At 44.8% G+C, this 23,853-nt stretch overlaps 1 protein-coding gene across 2 annotated transcripts in view; it reads right to left on the bottom strand.

Annotated features, from left to right (window-relative positions):
- Window positions 1-1,128: 1,128 nt before the first annotated feature.
- Window positions 1,129-23,853, bottom strand: part of trabd2a (TraB domain containing 2A) — a 158,234-nt gene continuing 135,509 nt past the window's right edge. The window contains exons 6-8 of one of the 2 annotated variants that reach the window (XM_045692666.2): window positions 11,673-11,954; window positions 3,327-3,452; window positions 1,129-1,842 (exon numbers count right to left, since the gene is read on the bottom strand). In XM_045692666.2, coding sequence (XP_045548622.1) covers window positions 1,788-1,842; window positions 3,327-3,452; window positions 11,673-11,954 — 463 coding nt within the window. In that variant the 3' untranslated portion in view covers window positions 1,129-1,787. Of the gene's footprint in view, window positions 3,453-11,672; window positions 11,955-23,853 lie in introns of both variants that reach the window. The other variant, XM_045692665.2, reaches the window with a different exon arrangement.

Genomic DNA, 23,853 nt, shown 5'->3' with positions numbered 1-23,853 from the left:
CAGTATATACAGGGGGTACCGGTTAGTTGAGGTAATATGTACATGTAGGTAGAGTTATTAAAGTGACTATGCATAGATGATAACAGAGAGTGGCAGTGGTGTGGAGAGGAGAGGAGGGGGGGGGGGGGCAATGCAAATAGTCTGGGTAGCCATTTGATTAGCTGTTCAGGAGTCTTATGTCTTGGGGGGTAGAAGCTGTTTAGAAGCCTCTTGGACCTAGACTTGGCGCTCCGGTACCGCTTGCCGTGCGGTAGCAGAGAGAACACTCTATGACTAGGGTTGGCTAGACACCGCCTGGTATAGAGGTTGTAGTGTATAGCTGACACTGTGGAGTTAAACAGGGTTTAATGGTCCTCAGAAAGGCTCTACCATAAAGCACCCTTCCTTTTTAGTGCTGTACAGGAGGAATATTTTCCAACAGTTACTGATGCCAGCCATAGTTAAAGGTTAATAACTGGTAGGGCAGCAACAGACTGAAAACAGCCACAAAACTTAATTTAACGTCGCTCTTTTTATCACCATTCTGCTGTCCAAAGATGAAAACCTCCTTGGTCTTTTTTAAAGGGGCAATAAAGTAATGAAATATTATGAAGCAGATCTGCCAAGTATCATGTCTCTGGATCATTTGAGTTTGGGAAAGGATTATTCTGGAACATTTTGGGCCTGCATCGTACTCTAACAGCCCCAAGGGGGGGGGGGTTAAATACCATGTCACTCATGTTGTGTGGAAGCTCACAGACCATCCGTTAAATATGCTACAACAGAAGACATCCCTGTTTAGATAAAAGTTACATAATCTGCAGACATGCCAGTGTTGTATATTACAGTAATATACCAGAAACCAGAAAATGTGATTACGAACGTAGCTCAGTTGGTAGAGTAGAGCATGGTGTTTGCAACGCCAGGATTGTGGGTTCGATTCCCACGGGGGGGCCAGCACAGAAAAAGAAATGTATGAAATTGTATGAAATGTATGCATTCACTACTGTAAGTCGCTCTGGATAAGAGCGTCTGCTAAATGACTAAAATGTTAAATGTAAATATGACTCTTCTGACATTCTCCTCTGAGTGATTCTGCTAATCAATGGTGCAGGGGAAACGTTCTAACAAAGTCATCTGACTCAAACGTTTAACTAGATAAATATTTTTATTGTTCTCAACATTTTTGCAAAAAATATTTCAATCATCTCATGCCTCACAATTGAAATGTCAGTGAGCTACAACAGGATACAACTCATTTCAGTGAGCTACAACAGGATACAACTCATTTCAGTGAGCTACAACAGGATACAACTCATTTCAGTGAGCTACAACCTTATACAACTCATTCCAGTGAGCTACAACCTTATACAACTCATTTCAGTGAGCTACAACCTTATACAACTCATTTCAGTGAGCTACAACAGGATACAACTCATTTCAGTGAGCTACAACAGGATACAACTCATTTCAGTGAGCTACAACCTTATACAACTCATTTCAGTGAGCTACAACAGGATACAACTCATTTCAGTGAGCTACAACAAGATACAACTCATTTCAGTGAGCTACAACCTTATACAACTCATTTCAGTGAGCTACAACAGGATACAACTCATTTCAGTGAGCTACAACAAGATACAACTCATTTCAGTGAGCTACAACCTTATTCAACTCATTTCAGTGAGCTACAACAGCATATAACTCATTTCATCAATCTGCTGCTATACAGTAGTACATGATCCAAACTTAAGGTTGATTTACTGTCGTTCCAAAGACGATCTGTGGACACGTCACATTCTAGTAGTCTACAGACGTGTTGTTTGACCTCGTATAAACCAGCCTTTTAGGCTGACTGGGAGGCTGGAGAGAGAATGAAGAAAATCACATTGGGATGAGCAATAACAATCACAAGACATGTTTACATTACCTATAACTATAAAGTTAAATAAATTAAACACATTATGTAAAAATATTAAAAACATAATTCTCTCAGCATACGATAGACAAACAACAAGCCGTAGATAACACTGGTTTGGATCGTTTCTCCCCGACGTCACATTTCAACCTAGAAGAGATATGTAGCCTGGTTCCAGGTATATTTGTTCTGTCTTGCCAACTCCTATAACATAGCCAATTCAAAATCTTGACCTTGAAGTCAGTTCCACTGTTGATTGCCTCTAAATCAAGGACCGATTTAGACCTGGGGCACCAGGTGGATGCAATTAATTATCAGGTGGAACATAAAACCAGCAGTATTATGGACCTCTAGGCTCGTAATTTCAATACCCCTGCCCAATGGTCAATGCCAAGACAGCACAAACAGATCGGGAACCAGGCTGTCAAATACGGGTTATGGTGGTTAGTACCAGCTTTAGTCTAGAAAATATACTGTATCTATTTATAAACAACAACAACAATAAACAAAAACACATTCGACCGTTTAAAAATGTCATATTTCTAAAATACAATCTATAATATGTAGATATATACAATTCCCACAGTATTATGCGATACGAAACACATTCTTCAAAAAGTGAAGAATAAATTGGAAGAAAACAAACTTGTTAGAGTAGGAGCCGTTTGGGTTTATTCTAATATGTCGCTGCTGTAAAAAAAACAACAACAAAAAAAAACATTTGAAATAATAAAACACGTAAAAAGATCCTGTTGAGATGGATTTGGACCAATCCTAACTTCCATTAAAGGGATGCTGCAGGATTTTGGCAATAAAGCCCTTTATCTACTTCTCCAGAGTCAGATGAACTTGTGGATACCATTTTTATGCCCCCTTGAGGGCAGTTTAAAGGAAGTTGCTAACTAGCGTTAGCGCAATTTCATGCTAGTAGATAACATAGACTTTCAGTCATTGCGCTAACGCTAGTTAGCATTGGCTCGCGAAACTACCTGTACATTTCTTCATACTAGATGCAGAGACATACAAATTGTATCCATGAATTTATCTGACTCTGGGAAAGTACATAAATGGCTTAATTGCCAAAATCCTGAAGTATCCCTTTAAGTCACACTGTCACTCGACATCAATGCATGATTAACTGAAAATATGACGTAAGGGAAAGTTTGGATTCGCCCCCATTGTGTGTTGAAATAGATTATTCATTGTGAGCAGAAGGGATTTGAACCAATAACCTCGTGCTTTAGACTAGAGCTGCTACTAGAGTCCAGATGTTACCAGGAGGATTTTAAACCAACAACCTCCTGTACAGATCTGGTATTAGAGTCCAGATGTTAGCAGGAGGGTTTAGAGAGTCCAGAAATGACACAACACTGTAAAAAGTAACCAGAAGACACACAAGGGCGTAGAGGTGGAGGAGCCTGACAACAACCTGTTGTAATTGGCTCTGCCATGGGCGTGGCCTCTCTCGCGGTCGTGGTGGTGAGGCCGTACCGTGATGTAACCATTAATAATACGGACCAGCGGAGGAGGAGGAGGGGGGGACTCCACTGTGGTGCTGAGAGACAAGAGAGACAAGAGGATTGCATGTTAGATTAATCTTGGATAGTAATCAGTGTGTTATGTCCATCTGTGGGTTGAGAGATGAGGGCACACATTCCCTGCCAACAACATGGTCTCAGACTCTCCCTTGAAATAAATATTATGTCGTCTCAGTATGACTTTCCTAAACAAAACAGCAACACTGTTGTCTGTCGCTCACAGAGGATCTGTTCTACGTTGTTCCTAGTTGAACTGTTTCTACACGATCCCTAACATTAATACTGTTCCTACTTGAACTGTTTCTACACGATCCCTAACATTGATACTGTTCCTAGTTGAACTGTTTCTACACGATCCCTAACATTAATACTGTTCCTACTTGAACTGTTTCTACACGATCCCTAACATTAATACTGTTCCTACTTGAACTGTTTCTACACGATCCCTAACATTAATACTGTTCCTAGTTGAACTGTTTCTACACGATCCCTAACATTAATACTGTTCCTACTTGAACTGTTTCTACACGATCCCTAACATTAATACTGTTCCTACTTGAACTGTTTCTACACGATCCCTAACATTAATACTGTTCCTAGTTGAACTGTTTCTACACGATCCCTAACATTAATACTGTTCCTACTTGAACTGTTTCTACACGATCCCTAACATTAATACTGTTCCTACTTGAACTGTTTCTACACGATCCCTAACATTGATACTGTTCCTAGTTGAACTGTTTCTACACGATCCCTAACATTAATACTGTTCCTAGTTGAACTGTTTCTACACGATCCCTAACATTAATACTGTTCCTACTTGAACTGTTTCTACACGATCCCTAACATTAATACTGTTCCTAGTTGAAAGGTAAACTTAGCAATATGACATAGAGGCAGAAAGTAAACATCATAGTGGGTACATTTCCGCAACAACTAATAGAGTTGACGCGTGAGGCTCAATCTTCTTCGCTGTTTTGGTGTCCTGGCTACCTCGCTGTAACAGTGTGAAGCGAACCCGTGCACATGTGCAGATACTGTGTGAGAGCGAAGTGTTGCATCTCACTCATCTCAATATCTGTGGTGCTCCTCTGTTGCCAGGTAGTGGACTGTTGTCAGGTAGTGGACTGTTGTCAGGTAGTGGACTGTTGTCAGGTAGTGGACTGTTGTCAGGTGGTGGACTGTTGTCAGGTAGTGGACTGTTGTCAGGTAGTAGACTGTTGTCAGGTGGTGGACTGTTGTCAGGTAGTGGACTGTTGTCAGGTAGCGGACTGTTGTCAGGTGGTGGACTGTTGTCAGGTAGTGGACTGTTGTCAGGTAGTAGACTGTTGTCAGGTGGTGGACTGTTGTCAGGTAGTGGACTGTTGTCAGGTAGTGGACTGTTGTCAGGTAGTAGACTGCAGTCAGGTGGTGGACTGCTGTCAGGTGGCGGACTGTTGTCAGGTAGCGGACTGTTGTCAGGTAGCGGACTGTTGTCAGGTAGCGGACTGTTGTCAGGTAGCGGACTGTTGTCAGGTAGCGGACTGTTGTCAGGTAGCGGACTGTTGTCAGGTGGTGGACTGTTGTCAGGTAGTGGACTGTTGTCAGGTGGTGGACTGTTGTCAGGTAGCGGACTGTTGTCAGGTAGCGGACTGTTGTCAGGTAGCGGACTGTTGTCAGGTAGCGGACTGTTGTCAGGTAGCGGACTGTTGTCAGGTGGTGGACTGTTGTCAGGTGGTGGACTGTTGTCAGGTAGTGGACTGTTGTCAGGTAGTGGACTGTTGTCAGGTAGCGGACTGTTGTCAGGTAGCGGACTGTTGTCAGGTAGCGGACTGTTGTCAGGTGGTGGACTGTTGTCAGGTAGTGGACTGTTGTCAGGTGGTGGACTGTTGTCAGGTAGTGGACTGTTGTCAGGTAGTGGACTGTTGTCAGGTGGCGGACTGTTGTCAGGTGGCGGACTGTTGTCAGGTGGTGGACTGTTGTCAGGTGGTGGACTGTTGTCAGGTAGCGGACTGTTGTCAGGTGGCGGACTGTTGTCAGGTAGTGGACTGTTGTCAGGTGGTGGACTGTTGTCAGGTAGTGGACTGTTGTCAGGTAGTGGACTGTTGTCAGGTAGTGGACTGCAGTCAGGTAGTGGACTGCAGCCAGGTAGTGGACTGTTGCCAGGTAGTGGACTGTTGTCAGGTAGTGGACTGTTGTCAGGTAGTGGACTGTTCCCAGGTAGTGGACTGCTGTCAGGTAGTGGACTGTTCCCAGGTAGTGGACTGTTGCCAGGTAGTGGACTGTTGCCAGGTAGTGGACTGTTGTCAGGTAGTGGACTGTTGCCAGGTAGTGGACTGTTGTCAGGTAGTGGACAGTTGCCAGGTAGTGGACTGTAGGTGTGGGATTCAATGCGCGTCCACGTTCAGCTGTGAACCCTCCGCCTGGGACCTCATTGGTAAATTAAGCTTTAGTGGGTTTATACTTTATAGTTGACAATCTTTGATATAAGAACATAATTTACATTTATTCAAATTAACAGTAGATAACTGTTCCAGCCACTTGGTAGCTTTCCCAAAAGTAAACAATGTATAATATACACTTTATACACAAAAGTATGTGGACACCCCTTCAAATTAGTGGATTCAGCTTTCTCAGCCACACCCGTTGCTGACAGGTTTATAAAAAATGAGCACACAGCCATGCAATCTCCATAGACAAACATTGGTAGTAAAAATGGCCGTACTGAAGAACTCAGTGACTTTCAACGTATCACTGTCATAGGATGAAACCTTTCCAACAAGCCAGTTTGTCAAATGTCTGCCCTGCTAGAGCTGCCCGGGTCAACTGTCAGTGCTGTTATTGTGAAGTGGAAACGTCTAGGAGCAACAACGGCTCAGCCATGAAGTGGTAGGCCACACAAACTCACAGAACGGGACCGCCGAGTGTTAAAGCGCGTAGCGTGTAAAAATCTGTCCTTGGTTACAACACTCACTACCGAGTTCCAAACTGCCTCTGGAAGCAACAACGTCAGCACAAGAACTGTTTGTCGGGAGCTTCATGAAATGGGTTTTAAGGACTGAGAAGCCACACACAAGCCTAAGATCACCATGCGCAATGCCAAGTGGTGTAAAGCTCGCCACCATTGGGCTCTGGAGCAGTGGAAACGTGTTCTCTGGAGTGATGAATCACTCTTCACCATCTGGCAGTCTGACGGACGAATCTGGGTTTGGTGGATGCAGGAGAACGCTACCTGCCCCAATGCATAGTGCCAACTGTAAAGTTTGGTGGAGGAGGAATAATGGTCTGGGGCTGTTTTTCATGGTTCGGGCCCCTTAGTTTCAGTGAAGGGAAATCTTAATGCTACAGCATACAATGACATTCTGGATGATTCTGTGCTTTCCAACTTTGTAGCAACAGTTTGGGGAAGGCCCTTTCCTGTTTCAGCATGACAATGACCCCTTGCACAAAGCGATGTCCATACAGAAATTGTTTGTCGGGATCGGTGTGGAAGAACTTGATTGGCCTACACAGAACCCTGACCTCAACCCCATCGAACACCTTTGGGATGAATTGAAACTCCGACTGCGAGCCCGACCTAACCGCCCAACATCAGTGCCCGATCTCACTAATGCTCTTGTGGCTGAATGGAAGCAAGTCCCCTCAGCAATGCTCCAACATCTAGTGGAAAGCCTTCCAGGAAGAGTGGAGGCTGTTATAGCAGCAAAGGTGGGGACCAACTCCATATTAATGCCCATGACTTTGGAATGAGATGTTGGACGAGCAGCTGTCCACATACTTTCGGGTAAATGTGGTAATGTAGTGTATATAGGATACCTGTCAATCACTGAGATTAATTATTTGCGTTGCAGGCTGATGGGTTTAGTTTCATTTAGTTTGTGTTCGAGGGCCTATACATGAGACCAATTTTACCATATTTACACACCCAGTCTCATTACTTTGCGTGAACTTTAAACAATGCGAAATTGGAACCCAAAATCATTTGTTTATCTTCTTTCTATTCTGTGTCCGCATGAAATAGCAAACATAACGTGAATTCAGCGATTCAATTTGTTTACTTCATCTTTGTGGCTCCCTGATGAATCAGTATCGTCCATTACTGAGGCTAGGTTTAGCAAGTCTGTACTCTACGGTTTAGCGATGTGTTGACTAGATTACACAATCCGGACATGAACGAGTGCTCAGCTAGTTATCGACACTGACTGACTCACCCGTATGTATGCTGAAATCTATGGCCAATCTATAGCACCGCTCCCACCAGGCGAAATGGCTTGAAAAGAGTCCTGTTTAACGTAGCCTATTAGAACCAGGAACTGGGGATGGGCTGACTGGGTCTCAGCCAATCACAACAAACACACCGGTTTCTCTGCCTGCCCTTATTGGTTGAGCGAAAAAGCCAACCCAGTAACTAGCTTCCATTAGTAAAGAAAATAGAAAATATACAGAAATTCAAAAAAATCGAATTAAATTCATTATACAATGTTCAATTGAAGTTGTAATTGCCACATATTTCAAGTTGAAAGGAAAGGACTAAACTCTGGTAAAGTGGTGAATGTATAATGGACCAGGAGTCAGCAGTCAGTCCTGTGATGACTAGGGAGCGTTCCAAATGGAACCATATTTCCTAAATAGTGCATCAGGGCCCATAGGGCTCTGGTCTAAAGTAGTGCACTATATATAGCGAATAGGGACTCCGGTCTAAAGTAGTGCACTATATATAGGGAATAGGGTTCCATAGGGCTCTGGTCTAAAGTAGTGCACTATATAGGGAATAGGGTACTACTTTAGAGCACTGTTTTAGACCAGAGCCCTATGGAACCCTATTCCCTCTATAGTGCACTACTTTAGACCAGAGCCCTATGGAACCCTATTCCCTCTATAGTGCACTACTTTAGACCAGAGCCCTATAGAACCCTATTCCCTATATATAGTGCACTACTTTAGACCAGAGCCCTATGGAACCCTATTCCCTATATAGTGCACTACTTTAGACCAGAGCCCTATGGAACCCTATTCCCTATATAGTGCACTACTTTAGACCAGAGCCCTATGAAACCCTATTCCCTATATAGTACACTACTTTAGACCAGGGCCATATGGCACCCTATGATGAACCCTGGTCATGCACTATACAGTGCAATCGTTCCATTTGGGATGGACTCAGGTTTATTATAGTTAACCTGCATCACAAAGTGTTGCCAGTACACTCAGCAGGCATAATCAGTCCAGTGTGGCTCACTTACATTGACATTTTAGTCATTTAGCAGACGCTCTTATCCAGAGTGACTTACAGTAGTGAATACATACATTTCATACATAATTTTTTTTTCGTACTGGTCCCCCATGGGAATCGAACCCACAACCCTGGCATTGCAAACACTATGCTCTACCAACTGAGCCACACGGAGCATGGTGCTTGCCACGTCAGGCTTGTGGGTTCAGATGCCTACAGAGGACCAGTATGAAAATGTATACACTCACTAACTGTAAGACGCTCTGGGTAAGAGTGTCTGCTAAATGACTGAAATGTAAACGTCTGCATTGTGGCCACGCATCAAACCAACTAGAGAGATATTCCTCTCTACTGGAAACACACTGTTCTGTAGAGAGATATTCCTCTCTACTGGAAACGCACTGTTCTGTACACCAACTAGAGAGACATTCCTCTCTACTGGAAACACACTGTTCTGTACACCAACTAGAGAGATATTCCTCTCTACTGGAAACACACTGTTCTGTACACCAACTAGAGAGATATTCCTCTCTACTGGAAACGCACTGTTCTGTAGAGAGATATTCCTCTCTACTGGAAACACACTGTTCTGTACACCAACTAGAGAGATATTCCTCTCTACTGGAAACACACTGTTCTGTACACCAACTAGAGAGATATTCCTCTCTACTGGAAACACACTGTTCTGTACACCAACTAGAGAGATATTCCTCTCTACTGGAAACGCACTGTTCTGTACACCAACTAGAGAGATGTTTGTTTGTGTCCCAAATGGCACACTATTCCCTATATAGTACAATGGCTCTGGTCCAAAGTAGTACACTATATAGGGAATAGGGTTCTACAGGGCTCTGGTCTAAAGTAGTGCACTATATAGGGTGCCATTTGGGACAAACTGCCATATGTTTAGAGGAAAACTCTGCAGGCTACCGTTCCTGGATCAAAGTACAGAATATTAATGAAAATGTTCCAAATGAAAACATTTTCCAGACCTGAAGTAGACTACATGTGTCTAGAAACATCAGGAGATTTTCATTTCAGGACTGGGGATTGTCTATGGCTCTGTCCCCATTCCCTTTATAGTGACCAGCGCCCATAGGGAATAGGGTGCACTACTGTTGACCAGCGCCCATAGGGAATAGGGTGCACTACTGTTGACCAGGGCCCATAGGGAATAGGGTGCACTACTGTTGAACAGGGCCCATAGGGAATAGGGTGCACTACTGTTGACCAGCGCCCATAGGGAATAGGGTGCACTACTGTTGACCAGCGCCCATAGGGAATAGGGTGCACTACTGTTGACCAGCGCCCATAGGGAATAGGGTGCACTACTGTTGACCAGCGCCCATAGGGAATAGGGTGCACTACTGTTGACCAGGGCCCATAGGGAATAGGGTGCACTACTGTTGACCAGCACCCATAGGGAATAGGGTGCACTACTGTTGACCAGCGCCCATAGGGAATAGGGTGCACTACTGTTGACCAGCGCCCATAGGGAATAGGTTGCCATTTGGAATGCATACTAAATGTTCAGCTTTATTTTCCATGTAGAATAAATAAATAAAGTCTGAAAAAACAGGCGGTTTCTGGCTGCTAGGAGGCCTTCGAGGACTGGAGCGAGCCGGCCGTCTGACAGGTCCTGGACTTTCAGCAGGCAGAAACACAGAAATGGAAGTAGGGATAAATTGTTTCAGTGTTTGAAATTGTAAATTACATTCATACTCTCCATCTGTGTCAACAAGAAAGACGACAAACGACTGGCCGGTTCGAATCTGGAGCCAGTTTCCACCCATTGCCCCATTTGCCTCAGGATAGATTTGACAACTACTATTGGCCGCGTGGAGGAAGACAACTGAATGTACTTGTTTAATTAAAATGACTAAAAAAAGGATTATTTTGAATTTAGCATTCATCCCTTTGTCAGCCTTGACAGTTAAAAAGCTAAATCGGTCAAGCTATAACATGACTTATGTCTATGATAATTCCTAGATATTTTATATTAAATTAAAGGCTGGTTTCCATTTCAATTGACATTTTCCATTGCGCTTTTCAGTCCCGGGTTTAGGAAACTGACCCTATATTTATATATAACCAGTCAGTCAGAGAATCAACCATGGAACAATTGTGTGGTTATTCTTTATAGCAAATTCAACATTGCTCTCTCTCTTTGTGATCTTAGTCAAATTTCTGAAAATAGGATCATGTTTTTGTCACAAAGTTCTCTTGCCTGCAGCTACAATCTTCCTGGACATATTTTCTTTCCATAACACTGAACCAGTAGAGAACCATTCTTGACAAATTCCCATAAATTCCCATAAATAACATGTATGTTGGGGGTAAAAAAAAAAAAATTATCTCATGGGGTGGTTGTGATGTGATATGATTGGTGGTTGTGACGTGATATGATTGGTGGTTGTGCCTGCCATGGTCTCTAACAGGAAGTGCCAGTTAAAGGTTAGATCTCCCTTGACAGAGCAGTAACACCCAGTACTGACAAGTACACTGGCCAGACTTAAGCCGCAAAGCGAAAGCTACCTAGGACAAGATTTGCTACTCAACTGAACCCCCCCTGGACCAACTGTCTTGACATCTAGATGAGGTGAATGTAAAAACCTGTGATGTCACATTTTAAGGAACATAACTTCATAATAATTGTATTTATTTAACTTGGCAAGTCAGTTAAAGAACAAATTATTATTTTCAATGACAGCCTAGAAACAGTGGGGTTAACTGCCTTGTTTAGGATGACAGATTTTTACCTTGTCAGCTCAGGGATTCGATCTCGCAACCTTTAGGTTACCGGCCCAACACTCTAACCACTAGGCTACCTGCCGACCCAATAAGATGCTGGTATGCTAAGCTAACCACCACCCATAGTTATTTAATATATACAATTTAGCAGATGCTTTTATCCAAAGCGATCTCTGTGAGAATTGAACCTACGACCCAACTGACGTACACTTATATCATTGTAGTACTAAAATCTTTAGGGCTTTTCTCAATAGATCAGTAACACACATCTCACCTCTCTTCGATGCGGACCCAGAGGTCATTAAACTGTCCGTTTCTCTGGTGTTTCCTCTGTTTGGTTCGTCGTTTCTGCTTCAGCTTGCGGTCCAGCGTGTCCATCAGCTCCAGGCTGTGGGAGCGATGAGGCGGCAGCAGTATGTGGGGTAGTGGGTTGTCCTGCAGAGGGTGCTGTTGCTCCTCGTCATGAAGTTCGTGGAGGAAAGGCTCCAGGTAAGGGGACTCATCCAGGTTCTGACCCAGAGAACGACCCGTCTGGTCGGGGGCCGATATCGATCGACTGCGGTGATGGAGAGAGTAATGTTAGAAATAGGAAACGGTTGTTAAAAGGACTTGGATTTAACATCTGAACAGTCATGGTTGGGGAGTAATGGGATGCCATGTAACGGGATATCCAAAAACGGTAACTGTAATCTGTTAAATTACCAGCAAAGATATTGTAATCAGATACTTTTGAAAAAAGTATATTATTACTTCTAGAATGACTTTTAAATTCCGAAAGGATGTTTGCGAAACACATTTTTGGACACCTTTCTGTTTTCTCAATGATATTCAAATCAAAATGTTAAAAAAAGGCGTAAGTTTAATTTTGTTGGTAACACCTGCACGAGTCTGCCCACAACCACCAATCAGAGACCACTATGATGACACATCAAATGATGACCACCAATCAGAGACCACTATGATGACACACCAAATGATGACCACCAATCAGAGACCACTATGAGACCACTATGATGACACACCAAATGATGACCACCAATCAGAGACCACTATGAGACCACTATGATGACACACCAAATGATGACCACCAATCAGAGACCACTATGATGACACATCAAATGATGACCACCAATCAGAGACCACTATGATGACACACCAAATGATGACCACCAATCAGAGACCACTATGAGACCACTATGATGACACACCAAATGATGACCACCAATCAGAGACCACTATGAGACCACTATGATGACACACCAAATGATGACCACCAATCAGAGACCACTATGATGACACATCAAATGATGACCACCAATCAGAGACCACTATGATGACACAACATTATGACCACCAATCAGAGACCACTATGATGGCACAGCAAATGATGACCACCAATCAGAGACCACTATGATGGCACAGCAAATGATGACCACCAATCAGAGACCACTATGATGACACACCAAATGATGACCACCAATCAGAGACGAACCACTATGATGACACACCAAATGATGACCACCAATCAGAGACCACTATGATGACAGACCAGATGTGTTTGATGAATTGCAGGAATAGAAGGCTACAGTCCAAGTCTTCCAATGGTGCGACTGCTGTCGACATCCAAAGATGATCCAACTTGAATAAACGCTTGGAGGTAAGGATGACAGCAGTGGTGTAGTCTACGGTGATACGGATATCACTTATTATTGATATCTACATAGCGCATTAATGTGAATCACACTGCTGCTCTCTCATTTAACTATTTGTGCCTTACGGATTGTGTTTGTTGTGGATGGCTGTTCAAATGTACACTGAGCGTACAAAACATTAAGAACGCCTGCTCTTTCCAAGACTTGGACTGAACAGGTGAATCCAGGTGAATGATATGATCCCTTATTGATGTCACTTGTTAAATCCACTTCAATCAGTGTAGATGAAGGGGAGGAGACGGGTTAAAGAAGGATTTTTAAGCCTTGAGACAATGGAGACATCGATTGTGTATGTGTGCCATTCAGATGAGTGAACGGGCAACACAAAAGATTGAAGTGTCATTAAACGGGGTATGGTAGTAGGTGCCAGGTGCACCGGTTTGAGTGTGTCAAGATCTGCAACGCTGCTGAGTTTTTCACGCTCAACAGGTTCCTGTGTGAATCATGAATGGTCCTCCAGTCAACTTGACACAACTAAAGTATTGGAGTCAACATGGACCAGCATCCCTGTGGAATTCTGAGGGCAAAAGTGGTTGCAACTCAATATTAGTTGTATTCCGTATGTTTTTGTATACAGTATGCGTATTTTAACCCAGTAATGTTTGAATTGAAGACGTTTTTAGCTACCTATCAATCATTGTTTTTGCGACCAGTGGACAGTCAGTGAAACATGCGCTCTTGCAACAGCTGTATAGTACAAATCCCAGCCTCTATGGAATAACAGTTTGAGAGAGTTCATCCCTTCTAAACTCCACCTGTCACGTCCTGACCAGTAAAGGGGTCTTTTGCCATAGTAGAATGGTCAGGGCGTGGCAGGGGGGGGGGTTGTTTTGTGTGTTTTGGGGTTTGTTTGTTTCTAGGGGATTTTGTTCTAGTTTTCTATTTTAAATGTTTCGTTTTCCATGTTTGGCCGAGTATGTTTTCCAATCAGGAAGGAGGCAGGTGTCTTTCGTTGTCTCTGATTGGAAGCCATACTTAGGCAGCCTGTTTTTTCCTTTGGGTTTTGTGGGTGGTTGTTTTCTGTTTAGTGTGTGAGGATACCCGACAGAACTGTTTAGCTGTCATTTGTTTTTTTCTTTGTGAAGTGCTTTTTCAAATTCAAAAATAAAAGATGAGCACTCAACACGGAGCGCCTTGGTCTGTTCACTACAACGCCTGTGACTCCTCCGTGGTGCTGTGCTCCATACTGTCAAAAAAACACAGTTTGTTTTAAGAAGACCGCGAATGGGGCTTTTATTGTTCAATCTATTTCTTGCCGATCGAGAAAAAAAATATATATATATATATATATCCATAGGCCTAAGAGACACAAACTCGCACACTTTGATAGACTTAATCAGCTGCATGTTATCAATATATCAAAGTGTCACCAAACTAAAAGGTAAACAATATATTCCTGTAGCAAATGCAGCATATGGCATTGGTGTTTCCCATGTAAATAGCCCTTTTCAGTAGTGATCAAAGCTGTTCCATGAGCGCAGCATTTATTTTACAACTGGAATCAATGAGCCCAATCAGTCGTCCATGACAACACAATCATAAACAACAGAGTAGGCTAATAAGTCCTTAGTTTTCGGGGTTATGCTCAGGTAAAAAAAAAAAAAAAAGCTAATCTATATTTATATATTTTCAAGACCTATTTCTCAAGATCAAAGGTTATTAAATGAATTGGAATGACTGGAATTCTGATAGACTTGGTTTTCAATGTAAAGATATAGCCTAATTGTCACGTGGGATGACGCTGGAGAGACGAAGCATGTACGGGGAGTTAAACATTTAACAACGAACGGACATGGAACGAGACAGGAACAGCGTCAGCAAACGAGTAACACAAACAAACAAAAATACAATTCATGTATCAGCTGGGAACAGAGCAGGGGAACTGACAGATATAAGGGAGGTAATAAACAGGTGATGAGTGAGTTCAGGTGAATCCAATATCGCTGATGCGCGTGATGAAGGAAGACAGGTGTGATGCAGGGCAGCCTGGCGCCCTCAAGCACCAGGGAGGAAGAGCGGGAGCAGAGCGGGAGCAGAGCGGGAGCAGAGCGGGAGCAGAGCGGGAGCAGAGCGGGAGCAGAGCGGGAGCAGATATGACACTAATCATATTATTAGCTGCATTACGACGGGTTAGAAGAAGCCTACATACCCAACCCATAATGCAACATCCACATATGGCCAGCCATGTAAACTCTAACATTGATTTATCCTGCAATAGATAGTCATTAAATTGGTAATATTCAGTTTGTCTTCTTCTAATGCCTCTTAAGGGGAAAGTAATCTAAAAGTTACATTACTGATTATAATTTTGGACATGTAACTAGTAATTGTAACGGATTAGACCTACATTTACAAAGTAATCTACCAGCCCTGTGAACAGTGGACACCAGCTTTCAATGGCTGGAAATTACTAACTCAAAACAGGTGATCGTAGCTCCTCTGTGCTACTAATGAATACAGGTATGGGATAGTATGATCCTTCTGAAGCCAGGTGCAGAAAGACTGAGAGAGAGAGAGAGAGAGAGAGAGAGAGAGAGAGAGAGAGAGAGAGAGAGAGAGAGAGAGAGAGAGAGAGAGAGAGAGAGAGAGAGAGAGAGAGAGAGAGAGAGAGAGGTCATGCAGAAGAACAGCTCCTGACTTGTTATAACTGTAACGACCCTGGGTTTATAAGCGCAGAAATCTGCCGGACGAGCATGCTTTTGCGGCACAGTCGATAGCGTGCTGGACTTCGGGCTTGAAGGTCGAGGGTTCGAGACCTGCTCCCTGCTGTTTCATTACATAACTGTCTGGTTGTTAAGAGAGAGATTGACACGATTAAATTCGCAAAAAAATGTATTGGCAATCAAATTGAACAACTGAAGATCAACACAGGAGGAAAAGATTGACAGGGAGTGAGTTAAAAAACCAATCTTCATCGTGGTAGCTAGCCAAATTCAAACCTGTCAGCTAGCTTACCGTCTAGCTCTAACCGTTTACTGGTGGTAACCATAGCAACATGGCCACTGAGGCAGCGCTAGCAGCGACAGCAACGGCAGAGACTGAGAGACTTTGTTGTTTTTTTAATACCCAGCAGAAATCAAATCAGAGAAGGGAAGAATCAACTTTAAACACAGAATTCTGAGGGAGAACCCAGAAACTTTGTTATGCCGACTGCTCACAAAACGGGACCGTTACAAACCTGTTATTTTACACAGACCACACTACTGCCTGGCATAGAGCTGTAACCAGGCATTTCAGCTGTACCACAAAGAAAGTTATCTGCAAGGGAAGGCAAATCCACATTTTTGAGGACAGCGATAAGGACCAGGAAAACAGGTTTCTGAACGGCACTATCATGGTCCAGGGCAGTGAGGCTGCACTCCGCTCTGTTGTGCAGGACTTCCCCACCCTAACGAAGATAGCAGAAAGCAAAAAAGACAAGGACAGCACCCCGACCTCTCCCCTCACCTCAGGCACCCCAACAGCAGGGCTATCCTCCCCCCTGCCTGCCTACAACCACCAGAGCCAAGACCACACTACCATCAGCCTGCTGAGAGACAGGCTGGCTCTGTTAGAGGTATGGGTTACTGAGCTGAAGGAGCAGCCCCCCAGCTACACCACCTCCAGACTGCTGAGAGACAGGCTGGCTCTGTTAGAGGTATGGGTTACTGAGCTGAAGGAGCAGCCCTCCAGCTACACCACCACCAGCCCAGACACAGAGCTTCTACAGGACCAGATCAACCAGTGCAGGACCCAGCTGAAGAACTCCAGGAGCTGAGAGAGAGTCTTACCACAGCTCTGGAGGAGGTAAAGGTCACCATGAGGAGAGAGCCTTACCACAGCTCTGGAGGAGGTAAAGGTCACCATGAGGAGAGAGCCTTACCACAGCTCTGGAGGAGGTAAAGGTCACCATGAGGAGAGAGCCTTACCACAGCTCTGGAGGAGGTAAAGGTCACCATGAGGAGAGAGCCTTACCACAGCTCTGGAGGAGGTAAAGGTCACCATGAGGAGAGAGCTAGTGCAGGTAATGGAGGAGATGGCAAATGAGTTGTCTGTCATCAAGAGGGTGCTACAGCACAGAGAACAGACTGTAGAGACTCCCAGAGAGAAGCTGCAGCCCCTCACCACAACCCAGACCTGGCCCCCCTCCACTCCACAGGGCCCAGCCTACTACCAGACCACCACCTCTACCAGACCAGAGAGGAAGCCCCACGGCCCAGACCTGGGCCCCCCTCCACTCCACAGGGCCCAGCCTACTACCAGACCACCAGACCACCATCTCTACCAGGCCAGAGAGGAAGCCCCACGGCCCAGACCTGGCCCCCCTCCACTCCACAGGGCCCAACAGCAGGACCAGCGCTGCTACGCAGAGGTCGTCAGAGGACAGGATTAAGTGAGATTAAACAGCTCCTCCAATACATCTGCACTAAACTGCACTAAACACACACGGACGCATGCACACAAACACAACACAACACAACACAACACACCACGCACACACACACACACACACACACACACACACACACACACACACACACACACACACACACACACACACACACACACACACACACACACACACACACACTGTACTAGAATTTACTTGTTCAATGAATAGGAATATCTATATATATATATAACAGAAACAATGTTAGCTGTTATCCTGTTTATCTCTTAACAACTTATTAGTTAGTAGTTACTGTATTTCTGACTGCTATTCTTTCTTTCTGCAACATGAAATCACTATCAGTTAGCATGTGGAACATTCAGGGCCTAAACTCATCAACCTATCAGTTAGCATGTGGAACATTCAGGGTCTAAACTCATCAACCTATCAGTTAGCATGTGGAACATTCAGGGCCTAAACTCATCAACCTATCAGTTAGCATGTGGAACATTCAGGGTCTAAACTCATCAACCTATCAGTTAGCATGTGGAACATTCAGGGCCTAAACTCATCAACCTATCAGTTAGCATGTGGAACATTCAGGGTCTAAACTCATCAACCTATCAGTTAGCATGTGGAACATTCAGGGTCTAAACTCATCAACCTATCAGTTAGCATGTGGAACATTCAGGGTCTAAACTCATCAACCTATCAGTTAGCATGTGGAACATTCAGGGCCTAAACTCATCAACCTATCAGTTAGCATGTGGAACATTCAGGGTCTAAACTCATCAACCTATCAGTTAGCATGTGGAACATTCAGGGTCTAAACTCATCAACCTATCAGTTAGCATGTGGAACATTCAGGGTCTAAACTCATCAACCTATCAGTTAGCATGTGGAACATTCAGGGTCTAAACTCATCAACCTATCAGTTAGCATGTGGAACATTCAGGGTCTAAACTCATCAACCTATCAGTTAGCATGTGGAACATTCAGGGTCTAAACTCATCAACCTATCAGTTAGCATGTGGAACATTCAGGGTCTAAACTCATCAACCTATCAGTTAGCATGTGGAACATTCAGGGTCTAAACTCATCAACCTATCAGTTAGCATGTGGAACATTCAGGGTCTAAACTCATCAACCTATCAGTTAGCATGTGGAACATTCAGGGTCTAAACTCATCAACCTATCAGTTAGCATGTGGAACATTCAGGGCCTAAACTCATCAACCTATCAGTTAGCATGTGGAACATTCAGGGTCTAAACTCATCAACCTATCAGTTAGCATGTGGAACATTCAGGGTCTAAACTCATCAACCTATCAGTTAGCATGTGGAACATTCAGGGTCTAAACTCATCAACCTATCAGTTAGCATGTGGAACATTCAGGGTCTAAACTCATCAACCTATCAGTTAGCATGTGGAACATTCAGGGTCTAAACTCATCAACCTATCAGTTAGCATGTGGAACATTCAGGGTCTAAACTCATCAACCTATCAGTTAGCATGTGGAACATTCAGGGTCTAAACTCATCAACCTATCAGTTAGCATGTGGAACATTCAGGGTCTAAACTCATCAACCTATCAGTTAGCATGTGGAACATTCAGGGTCTAAACTCATCAACCTATCAGTTAGCATGTGGAACATTCAGGGTCTAAACTCATCAACCTATCAGTTAGCATGTGGAACATTCAGGGTCTAAACTCATCAACCTATCAGTTAGCATGTGGAACATTCAGGGTCTAAACTCATCAACCTATCAGTTAGCATGTGGAACATTCAGGGTCTAAACTCATCAACCTATCAGTTAACATGTGGAACATTCAGGGTCTAAACTCATCAACCTATCAGTTAGCATGTGGAACATTCAGGGTCTAAACTCATCAACCTATCAGTTAGCATGTGGAACATTCAGGGTCTAAACTCATCAACCTATCAGTTAGCATGTGGAACATTCAGGGTCTAAACTCATCAACCTATCAGTTAACATGTGGAACATTCAGGGTCTAAACTCATCAACCTATCAGTTAGCATGTGGAACATTCAGGGTCTAAACTCATCAACCTATCAGTTAGCATGTGGAACATTCAGGGTCTAAACTCATCAACCTTCGGACTGAAGAGTTTAGAACTGGAGTTCAACAACAATCTGAAAGATGTTGACGTCATCATTCTGCAGGAGACATGGTGTAAGGCTGACATTGTCACTCACTGTCCCACAGGCTACAGAGAGGTCATTGTGCCGTCACAGAAACACAGCTCTGTCAATATAGGCAGAGACTGGAGGATTGATCATTTGGTACAAATCCCAACTACAACATCTAATTGATCCCCTCAAAATGGGAAAATATCACATTTGGTTAAAACTGAAAAAAGAACTTGTACTGACAGAAAAAGATGTGTTCCTTTGCGCAATATATATCCCCCCCTCAGAATCCCCATATTACTCAGAGGAGATCTTCCCCACCCTTGAGGAAGAGACGTGCCATTTCCAGGCCCAGGGAAATGTGCTCATCTGTGATGACACAAATGCGCGCACAGGAGCACTACCTGATCTAACGAGCACACGAGGGGACAGCTTTATTACAGGCCATACTGTTTCTAACTGTCTTAATCTCCCCCATAGAAACAACAGTGACGGCACCGTCAACAACAACGAAAGGGATCTGTTGCAGCTCTGTAGAACCCTGGGTCTGTACTTTGTCAATGGTAGGTTACGGGGGGGACTCTTTGGGGAGATTCACCTACTGCTCAACTCTTGGCCACAGTACAGTAGACTATATGATCACAGACATTGACCCTTTCTCTCTCAGCTCATTCACTGTCAAGCCACTAACACCTCTGTCTGATCACAGCCAAATTACGTTGTTCCTCAAAAGAACAGACCTGGAAACAACCACACATTCACAGCCCAGTAAGCTGTACAACATCAGAAATTCATACAGATGGGCCCAAAAACAGCACAGAAGAATATCAGAAAGGGAATTTTATTGATAGAGCTTTAGCCCATAGTTTAGGGATCCCCATCGCTCGCGTGGATGTGCCCTTCCCCGTTCACGCCTTAAATAGTCGACCCTTAGGGTCAGGGTTGATTAGGGAGGTCACCGCGCCTTTGGGCATGGTGACGCAGGGGGGTCATATGGAGAGAATTACTCTTCCTTATTGACTCTCCTGCATTTCCCATGGTGCTGGGCCTACCCTGGTTAGCTTGTCATAACCCTGCTATTTCTAGGCCACAGGGGGCTCTCACGGGGTGGTCGCGAGAGTGCTCAGGGAGGTGTTTAGGGGTTTCCGTTGGTGCTACTACGGTGGAGAGTCCAGACCGGGTCTCCACCGTGCGCATTCCCCCTGAATATGCCGATTTGGCTCTTGCCTTCTCCAAAAAAAAGGCGACTCAATTACCACCTCATCGACGGGGCGATTGTGCGATAGATCTCCTGGTAGACGCTGCACTTCCCAGGAGTCACGTGTATCCCCTCTCACAGGTGGAGACGGAGGCTATGGAAACATATCTCTCGAATCCCTGCGTCAGGGGTACATTTGGTCCTCCACTTCACCCGCCTCCTCGAGATCATTTTTTTGTGAAGAAGAAGGATGGAGGTCTGCGCCCGTGTATTGACTATCGGGGTCTGAATCAGATCACCGTGAGGTACAGTTACCCGCTACCGCTCATAGGCACAGCAATAGAGTCAATGCATGGGGCGCGCTTCTTCACCAAACTAGATCTCTGGAGCGCTTACAACCTGGTGCGTATCCGAGAGGGAGAAGAGTGGAAGACGGCTTTCAGTACCACCTCTGGGCATTATGAGTACCTCGTCATTCCGTACGGGTTGATGAATGCTCCATCAGTCTTCCAAGCCTTTGTAGATTAGATTTTCAGGGACCTGCACGGGCAGGGTGTAGTGGTGTATATTGATGACATTTTGATATACTCCACTACACGGAGCCATTCGGTAGTCGATTACTGTGCTAGACGAGCGGGAGAGACGGTGTTCAGGAAGCTAGCGGGCCGGGGCTAGCAGATGGATCATCACCAACATCCACGACGCAGAGGCCGGTTGTGAGCACATCGGCCGAATTATGTCAGCAGACCAGCAGATAAGTTGTGATGGATCGGCGGGGCTCCGTGTCGACAAAGGGTCCAGGCCACTTGGCAAGAGAGGTATTGTAGCTGGAGTACTTCGTTTGCTAGCCGGGAGATGGGCCTAGCTCGAGGCTAACTGGTGCATGCGCCTGGACAAGGGCATTAGCCACAATAGCCACTCGGTAGCAGCTAGCTAGCTGCGAAGATCCGGTGTAATGGTCCAGAGCTTGCGGCAGGAATCCGGTGATGTAGTGGGGGAAAAAAGCAGTCCGATATGCTCAGGGCTGATATCGCGCTGTGCAGACTGGCAGGTATTATCCGGGCTATCAGGGCTAAAGCGGCTGGAGTCCGAGCTAAAGGTAAAAACCGCTAGCAGCGGCTAACAATAACTAAATAGCTAGTAGCTAATTAGCTGGCTAGCTTCTGATGGCTAGCTTCTGATGGAGGTTCCAATTATAAGGTCTAAAAAAATAGCAGATCTGTACCACATTGGGTGAGGCGAGTTGCAGGAAGGTATATTTAATTCAAAAATGGAAAAAAGAGATTGAAATATAATGAAAAATATACAAAAAAAACAACAACAAAAAAGACAGAATATTTACACGGGACAAAAACAAACACATCTTACTGCTGCGCCATCTTGGAAGGGAGTTGATGACAACGTAAACACTGTCCTGAGACAAACGTATGCAGTATTAAGGCCATGGAATGCGTTCATTGGCCAGTGAGTGGCCAAGCTCTCGTCATACCTACAAGTTGTTTATTCTTTTAAACCCAGCCCTTTCACGCCACCGCCAACTCTTGCGCTCATAATTCCGTCTGTAAAAAATTGCAAAACTATTTCTAACACACCCCTAGACCATTTCCCACGAGGTTTGATCAAATAGAGGCCTTCATCTTATATGGAATATTTTGTGTGTAAAATGAATGAGTGAATTTATTTTCATCTGTTCATTGTGTGATTACAGTGTAGCAAAATAAAATATTCTTAATGTGGCCAGATTTGCCATGTTTCATTGTTGGAGTGAGTGACTAACATTTAACAAGCTTAGTTTTAATATTTTACCTTTATTGAATTAGGCAAGTCAGTTAAGAACAAATTCTTATTTACAATCACAGCCTACCCTGGGCCAATTCTGCGCCGCCCTATAAGACTTCTAATCACGGCCGGTTGTGAAACAGCCTGGAATCGAACCAGGGTCTGTAGTGACGCCTCTAGCACTGAGATGTAGTGCATCAGATCGCTGTGCCACTCGGGAGCCCATGATTGTTCCATCATGTGTTTATGTTAAGTTACATAGAACACTGGTATCACGCTGTACCACCAGACACTGGCATCACACTGTACCACCAGACACTGGCATCACGCTGTACCACCAGACACTGGCATCACGCTGTACCACCAGACACTGGTACCAGACACTGGCATCACGCTGTACCACCAGACACTGGTACCAGACACTGGCATCACGCTGTACCACCAGACACTGGCATCACGCTGTACCACCAGACACTGGTACCAGACACTGGCATCACGCTGTACCACCAGACACTGGTACCAGACACTGGCATCACGCTGTACCACCAGACACTGGCATCATGCTGTACCACCAGACACTGGCATCACGCTCGCTGTACCACCAGACACTGGCATCACGCTGTACCACCAGACACTGGCATCACGCTGTACCACCAGACACTGGCATCACGCTGTACCACCGGATACTGGCATCACGCTGTACCACCGGACACTGGTACCAGACACTGGCATCACGCTGTACCATCAGACACTGGCATCACGCTGTACCACCAGACACTGGCATCACGCTGTACCACCAGACACTGGCATCACGCTGTACCACCAGATACTGGCTTCACGCTGTACCACCAGACACTGGCATCACGCTGTACCACCGAACACTGGCATCACGCTGTACCACCAGACACTGGTACCAGACACTGGCATCACGCTGTACCACCAGACACTGGCATCACGCTGTACCACCAGACACTGGCATCACGCTGTACCACCAGACACTGGCATCACGCTGTACCACCGGACACTGGCATCACGCTGTACCACCAGACACTGGCATCACGCTGTACCACCGGACACTGGTACCAGACACTGGCATCACGCTGTACCACCAGACACTGGCATCACGCTGTACCACCAGACACTGGTACCAGACACTGGCATCACGCTGTACCACCAGACACTGGCATCACGCTGTACCACCAGACCCTGGTACCAGACACTGGCATCACGCTGTACCACCAGAC

Source organism: Salmo salar, chromosome 13 (genome assembly GCF_965601325.2).
Source record: "Salmo salar chromosome 13, fSalSal1, whole genome shotgun sequence".
NCBI lineage: Eukaryota > Metazoa > Chordata > Actinopteri > Salmoniformes > Salmonidae > Salmo > Salmo salar.
The sequence above is the reverse complement of the archived record's forward strand: the minus strand, read 5'-3'. Positions and strand labels throughout refer to the sequence as shown.